The sequence below is a fragment of the Castanea sativa genome, chromosome 5, assembly GCF_040712315.1.
Source record: "Castanea sativa cultivar Marrone di Chiusa Pesio chromosome 5, ASM4071231v1".
In the NCBI taxonomy this organism is placed as follows: domain Eukaryota; kingdom Viridiplantae; phylum Streptophyta; class Magnoliopsida; order Fagales; family Fagaceae; genus Castanea; species Castanea sativa.
The window spans coordinates 4,776,912-4,785,083 of record NC_134017.1 but is presented as its reverse complement, the minus strand read 5'-3'; the positions used below and the strand labels follow the sequence as shown (position 1 = coordinate 4,785,083).

The 8,172-nt window shown below is 43.5% G+C and overlaps 1 protein-coding gene across 1 annotated transcript; it reads right to left on the bottom strand.

Annotated features, from left to right (window-relative positions):
* Positions 1-3,875: 3,875 nt before the first annotated feature.
* Positions 3,876-5,003, bottom strand: LOC142634592 (uncharacterized). Its single transcript, XM_075808891.1, has one exon. It carries the CDS (start codon positions 5,001-5,003, stop codon positions 3,876-3,878), a length of 1,128 nt encoding a protein of 375 aa, XP_075665006.1.
* Positions 5,004-8,172: the final 3,169 nt, after the last annotated feature.

Genomic DNA, 8,172 nt, shown 5'->3' with positions numbered 1-8,172 from the left:
GCTGATGAGACTGCCAATAGTTGGCCCCTGAGACTGGTGTTCCTGCGGATGACGCTTTTACTGACGACGTTGCTTCTGACACTTGAAACTTATGATAATTCCTTCTTTCTCTTTTTTTTTTTTTTTTTTTTTTTTTTTTTTTTTTTTGGGTGCCTTTGTATTTTGGGCTTAAATTTCAGAACAATTTTATCTTTATCTTGAGAACACTAGTTTTGGGTCCGATGTTTCAGGACTTTTGGATGAAAAAGTAATTACTTACTATTTTGGTTTTTATATTTGCATACTTTCTTGCCGTCATGTGGTTGTATGTGATATGTTGCACTTGTTCGCGCTTTTCTAGGGGTTTTCCCCCTTTCAATGATCTTGTTAATCTCCTAGATTCGTCAGTAATGTACATCCGCCTAGGCGGAGTTTTATTACTTAGATTTTTGGGATTTTGCCTCGCCAGTAATGTACATCCGTCTAGGCGGAATCTTATTACTTAGGCTTTTGGGATTTTGCCTCGTCAGTAATGTACATCCGTCTAGGTGGAATCTTATTACTTAGGCTTTTTTTGAGATAATCTCTTGGTCTCGTCAGTAATGTACATCCGTCTAGGCAGAATCTTATTACTTAAGCTTTTTTTTAGATAATCTCTCGATCTCGTCAGTAATGTACATCCGTCTAGGCGGAATCTTATCACTTTGGATTCGTCAGTAATGTACATCCGTCTAGGCAAAATCTTATTACTTAACCATTTTTTATTCTTGTAACTTGTACTTGCGACCTGGCCTGTTAGCATGAATATATTAGATGAACAATGCTTTTATTAATTTCAAGAGCGGATACATTAATTTGTTACATCCTTTGGTGGTACTTCTTCAAGTGCTCAATGTTCCATGGTCAAAGGAGCCTTTGCCCGTCCAAGGTCTCCAGGTGATAGCTGCCTTGCCTGGAATAATGGATAACTCGGTACAGTCCTTCCCATGTAAGGTCGAGTTTTCCTTGGGAAGAGTCTCTAGTCATTGTAGTGACCTTGCGCAGGACGAGGTCACCTATGTCGAGTCGCCTGAGTCTCACCCTCCTGTTATAGTATTCGGTCATTTTCTGCTGGTATTTCGTCATCCTGTTAGAAGCTTTGTCTCTTACTTTGTCTAGGCAGTCCAGGTTGACTCACAATTGGTTGTTATTATTTCCTTCGTGGAATGCTTCTCGTCTGATGCTGGCTACTCCTACTTCGACCGGGATTACTGCTTCAGTACCGTATGTAAGCCTGAATGGGGTTTCGCCCGTCGGGGTTCTCGCCGTGGTTCTGTAGGCCCATAAGACATTGGGCAATTCTTCTGGCCAGGCACCCTTCGCGTCGTCCAGTTTGGCTTTAATTATCTGGAGCAATGTTCGATTCGTCACTTCCGTCTGTCAGTTCGCTTGTGGATGCCCTAGGGATGAAAACTGGTTCCTGATGCCGAGGCCGGAGCAGAAGTCCCTGAAGCCTTGGCTGTCAAACTGCCACCCATAATCTGATATGATCGTCCGTGGGATCCCGAACCTGCAGATTATATTTTTCCACACGAGGCTTCGGATTCGTGCCTCGGTGATGGTTGCCATCGCTTCTGCTTCAACCCATTTTGTAAAGTAATCAATCTCAACAAGTAGGAATCTTACCTGACCTTTACTTGGGGGTAATGGTCTGATGATGTCGATTCCCCACTATGCGAATGGCCACAGGGATGATATTGTTGTCAATTTCTCTGCTGGAAGTCATTGGACATTCCCGAATCTTTGACACTTGTCACAATTCTTGACGAGTTCTACCGCGTCAGCTTGTACAGTTGGCCAGAAATAACCTGTTCGAATGACTTTGCTTACCAGGGACCTAGGGCCAGTGTGATCTCCACAAATACCTTCGTGGATTTCCTCTAGGATGTATCTGGCTTCATTTTTATCGACACACTTCAAGTAAGGTAGGGAATGGCCCCTTTTGTATAGGTGGTCATTTAGGATCATGAACCTGGTCACTCTCTGCTTGATCTTCTTAGCCTCCTTGGCATCCCGTGGGAGGTGTCCGTCTTGGAGGAAGGACACGATCTGTGTCATCCAGCTGTTTATGCCCTAGATTGCGAACATCGAGATTTCTTCGATGCTGGGGTGTTTTTGCATCTCCATGCTTAGCTCCGTGCTCGTTGGTTCTTTCTCTAAGGAGGACATTTTCGCGATCTCGTCTGCTTCCATATTCTGGCCTCTTGGGATCTGTACGAACTCCAATTTGTCAAACTCCCGGGCTAGATGTTTCGCCATCTTGAGGTATTTCTGCACTCTTTCCTCCTTTGCTTCATACTCCTCTTTGATCTGTCCTATTACTAACTTCGAGTCACTCTGAATGAGCAGATTTTTTACTCCGAGTGCCTTCCTAAGTCTCAGCCCCGTCAATATTCCTTTGTACTCCGCTTCGTTATTGATGGCTGGAAATTTAAGTTGAACTCCATACCTGAGCTTTTCTCTGCCGGGGGTGATTATGACCCCTACTCCCCCCTCTTTTGGGCTGATGAGCCATTAGTCTGGATTGTCCATTGTTCTGCCTCATCACCGCGGTCGTTATCTTTTGGGAGGGTGAACTCGACAATGAAATTTGCTAAAGCTTGCGCCTTGATGGCTGTTTTGGGATGGTACTCGATGTCGAACTGGCTGAGTTTGATTGCCCACTAGACCATTCTCCCTGCTGCCTCAGGTTTGTTCATGGATTTCCTGATCGGTTGGTCCGTCATTACCAGGATGGGATGTGCTTCGAAGTATGGTCGCAGCTTCCGTGAAGCCACTTTTAAAGCGAATGCAATCTTCTTAATCCTGGGATACTTGGCTTCTGCTCCCTGGAGGGCTTGACTGATGTAGTAAACTGGAAGTTGCTTCTTATCCTCCTCTCAAATTAGGGCTACGCTGACGGCCGTGGCTGATGCCGCCAGGAATAGATAAAGGTTTTGTCCTTTTTTCGAAGGACTCAGGAGGGGCCGATTGCTCAGGTAACATTTGAGCTCTTGAAACGCTGCTTCGCATTCGTCAGTCCAGGCGAAAGCTTGCTTCAATGTCTTGAAGAAAGGTAGGCATTTGTTCGTTGCTTTAGAGATGAACCTATTGAGTGCAGAAGTCCTTCCTGTGAGCTTTTGGACTTCTTTGACGGTCTTTGGTGACGTCATGTTTAGTATTGCTTGCACCTTCTCCGGATTTGCTTCTATCCCTCTCTGGGACACCATGAATCCCATGAATTTTCCTGAGGCTACCCCGAAAACACACTTACTAGGATTTAGCTTCATCTGATATTTTCTAAGGATGTCAAACGTCTCATCCAAATCGTCCAAGTGCGTCAATTCATTTTTGCTCTTGACAAGCATATCGTCTACATACACCTCCATGTTTCTGTCAATTTGCTTGCTGAACATCTTGTTTACTAATCTTTGGTATGTTGCCCTTGCATTCTTCAGTCCAAAAGGCATCACCCTATAGCAGTAGAGCCCTTGGCTCGTGATGAAAGCGGTTTTTTCTTGATCTTCCTCAGCCATCTTTATCTAGTTGTATCCTGAAAAAGCGTCCATGAACGTCAGTAGCTTATACCCGACCGTAGAATCTACCAGCTGGTCTATCCGAGGCAGAGGGAAACTGTCCTTTGGGCAAGCCTTGTTTAGGTCCGTGAAATCCACATACATTCTCCATTTCCCATTCACTTTTTTCACCAGTATAACGTTGGCCAGCCACTCAGGATAATAAACCTCCCGAATGAAGCCTGCCTGCAACAACTTATTAACTTCGTCGGTGATCGCTTGGCTTCGTTCGGGGGCAAAGACTCGTCGTCTTTGTTGGATGGGCTTTCTCCCAGGATCCACATTCAGCTCGTGCTGGATGACCTAGCGTGATATGCCGGCCATATCCTCATGACTCCATGCAAAGACATCCAGGTTTTCCTTGAGGAATTGAATGAGTTTCGTCCTCATCTCGAGACTAAAGGTTGTTCCTATCCTCGTCATCTTGGCAGTCTCTCCCTCGACGAGTTCCACTGCTTCCAAAGCTTCTACTTTGTCTTCTTTTTCCTCCTCAATTGTCCATGTGTGGTTTTCCTTCGCAGCCAGTACTGCCTGGTAGCATTCCCTGGCCAAGACCTGATCCCCTTTCACCTCGCCGACACCGTCCTCGGTTGGGAATTTCAGCTTTAGGCAGTAGGTGGATGTAGCCGCCTTCCACCTGTTAAGCGTGGGTCTCCCAATGATTACATTATATGAGGAGGGGCAATCTACCACCAAGAAGTCCAACTGATGGGTCAGCTGCTTCAGGTTGGTCCCTATTGTGACTTTTAGCATTACTATGCCCTTGGGGTATACCCTGTCCCCGCTGAAGCTGACGAGGGGGGAGTCAAACGGGCGCAATCTCCTAGGATCTAGTTTCAATTGTTGGAAGGCCGGTAAGTACATGATGTCTGTGGAGTTGCCATTGTCTACAAGGATCCTCTTGGTGTTGAACCCTTCGATTGTGAGCGTTATAACCAGGGGATCATTATGTGGCTGCCTTACTCCCCGAGCATCCTCTTCGTTGAAAAACATGTCCTGGTTTGTCCGTCTCTGCTTGAATGGGGGTTCCATATGGACGCTATTTACTTGTCTCTGGCATGTTTTCTTGAGGGACTTGTATGATCCCCCTGTGAATGGCCCTCCTTCGATCGTACTTATCTCCCCGATCACATCCTGTGGTGGTTGGGATGGACGGATCTCACTCTTGGACGAGGATTCGCGGTGGCTTTTGTTGTCGTCTCTGAACCTGCTAGACTCTCCCTTCTTCACATACTTCTGCAGTTTTCCTTTCTGTATCAACTCCTCTATCTGTCCTTTCAAGTCTGGGCAATCCTCCATGTAATGGCCATGATCCTTATGGAATCGGCAGTATTTGTTCTTGTCACGCAAGTTAGAGGATGAATGTAAAGGTCTCGGCCACTGAAGGTAATGTTGATCATGAATCTGTGTCAAAATTTTGTCAATAAGCATAATTAGTGGGGTGAATTTTACCGTTCGTGGAGCGTTTTCGTCCTTTCGTTTATCTACGTCACTTCCTCAACGGCCTGGGCACTCCCTCTTTTGCCCCCTACGGTCGTCTTCCTTCCTTCCCTCCTTTCTCGGCCTTTCCTCGTCCACTATGGCCGCCAGTGCGTCCTCGGCATTCATGTACCTTTGGGCCTTCAAGAGCATCTCTGCCATCATCTGAGGCGGATTCTTTGCCAGTGAGACGACGAATTCTCCGGACCTAAGCCCTGCTTTAAATGTCGTCAGCTGTACCTTGTCGTCTGCGTCGTCCACTTCTAGGGTCTCTCGAGTGAAGCGTTTCACGTATAACTGCAAGGTCTCCCTCTCCCCTTGCTTAATAGTGAGTAGGTGATCCGGTGGTCTCTTAAGACATTGCCCTCCGACAAAATGGCGCAGAAAGGCGCTACTAAACTGTTCGAAGTTGTCAATGGATGAAGTGGGCAGTCTCATGAACCACTCTCTTCCAGCTCCCTTCAGCGTAGTAGGGAAGGAACGACACATTATTTCATCAGGGGGCTGTTGAAGGCCCAGTGTCGTCTTGAAGGTATTAAGGTGATCTTGGGGATCCTTAAGTCCATCAAAAGGCTCAAGTTGAGGCAACCGAAACTTTGCTAGCACTGGTCGTTCCAAGACTTCCATGGTAAAAGGAGAATCCGTTGCCCTGACCATTCTATCTAGGCTCCGATCCATCTTCTCCTTAATGGCATTTCTCAACTCGTTCATCTCCTTCCTCATTTCTTGGAGAAGATCAGAATGTTGTTCATCTGGAGTAATGGTCCTTCGTCGATCGCTTCTCCCGTGGCTTTCTCCCTCATCCTCGTGGACAGCTTTGGATCGACCCTCTTCTTGCTGAAGCCTTTGTCTCATCTCCTGATTCTGCTTGGTGAGTTCTTCTCATGTCCCCCTATGTAAACGTTGATAAAATTGATGTTTTGGAAGATGCCAGTGGGATGAAAGCTAGCAAGACTATTTCCTCATTTTTCTTTTTTTCTTTTTTGATGGAAACGGGGGTTTTATTTATAAGATGACAGTTTATACATCAACAACATTTAGCCGTCAGGCACAAAGTCTAGGTGTCCCGACGCCTGCCAAGTCCCTCACATAACATACAGATACAAAACTAGGACATGAACTATAAACAGCAAAAATGTGTTGCTCGTGTGCTCCCTGCTTTGCCAAAGCATCTACACATTCATTTGCTTCACGGTAAATGTGAAGCACTTGTACGTCTTAGTCTCTGTCCATGAGGTTCCTGCAATCACAAATTAAAGGTATCATATTAGGAGGATAAGTTGAATTTTTCTCTGTTAACCAAAAAAATTTATGATATTAATGGGATTTCTTTAGATTGAATTGTCAAAAAAAAATTACAAATACTTTTCGGGTTGTAGTTTTCTCATGCTGGGAGCTTTTGAGGTTTGGGGCGTGACGTATCATATAATGCAATGGCCTACCTTTTGACAGGAAAATATCCTTGTGAAGTGGACCAAACCCCCTCTCAATTGGTATAAGGTGAACTCTGATGGGTCCTCCCTTGGTAATCCGGGCCTTGCGGGGGCTGGTGGTCTAATTAGAGATGCCACAAGTAAGTGGATTAAAGGTTATGCCAGGGCTATTGGCGTAACTACGAGTGTAGCAGCAGGGCTTTGGGCCTTGTGAGATGGTATCCGGCTGTGTATAGCCTTAAAGTTCCAAACAGTTGTGTTTGAACTCGATGCCAAACTGGTTGTTGACATGTTAAAGAAGGAGGATTGGTCCAGGAATAGCAATGATAATTTAGTTGAGGATTGCAAGAAAGGTTTAAAAGAGATCCCTATGGTTTTGGTCCAGCACTGTTACAGAGAGTCAAATAGGTGTGCAGATGCTTTAGCAAGGCTGGGAGCGCATTTGCCGCAAGATTTTGTTGTCTTTCTTGACCCTCCCTTGGAGGTGTCTCCCTTTTTAGATGCTGATGCAGCAGATACTTTGTTTAATCGCAACGTTGCTGCTGTAAGTTCTGTTTAGTTTTGCTTAATGAATTTCCAGTTTACCAAAAAAAAGACAGGAAAATATCCTCACGTGTAATGGCATTTCAAGCGTGTAAGAACATCCTCGCAACATGTATCACTACTAGCGTGACAAGTATTGTTTTGTGTACTCTGTCGCACCTCGCACGCTTTGATTTGAAATTGGTGGGACCAATGGAGTTAAGATTGCTTGAATCTTTGAAGAAACGTGTCTTGGCCTAACAATTCTGAATATTGAAGAATCCACCCAATTCGGAAAAGAAATCGGTAAGGAAACCCAAAAAAAGATAGCGCTTTTACAATTTTACTTGCCATTTCAGTTAAAATATGAATGAATGGATGGGAAAAAATATGAAAAGTGAAATTCGACAGTCCGAATATAAGAAAACGTGAGCAAGTATACATTGTTACAAGTTTGCTATAATAATTTAGGCCCCGTTTGCTATAGTATTTTAATAATATGTTTTCAGTTTTTAAACAACATTACACTCATTTTCATATATTTTTTTATCTATATGTATTTCAAAAAAATACAAATAACGTTACTAAAATAACGTTACCAAATGGCCCTTTAATCCTTAGAGGTTGGAGTACTTTTTTGAAGTAGATACTTATAAATTTAAGCCTTTCATCTCTTTTATTCGCTTACAAATATACAAGATAAATAAAAGAAAAATTCTATGTTTCTATTATAGTTGCAATGTAAGCTTACATTATAAACATATAAAAAATGGTAAATAACTAAATATTGAACACATTTACAAAAAGCAGTAAATATTTACAATTTTTAGCAAATGAGTACAATATTTACCACTTTTTGTGTGTTTGGAATATAAATTTATATTGCTCAACGAATGAAGTAAAAGTCTAGTTGTTGAGCAGTTTCAAGCCGATAAAAACTAGAACTTTCTTTGGCTATTGAGCTGTGTTTCAAGCCGATAAAACCAAAAAAGAGTAATTTTCTTACTAAGGCCAAAATGGCCCAATACCACAATTTTCAGAAATTTTTAGCAAAAAGAAACTATTTCGGAACTAATTTTTAGCAAACTATTTTCGGAACTAATTTTTACCACAATTTCGGAACTAATTTTTAGCAAACTATTTTCTGCATAAACTATTTCTAGCAT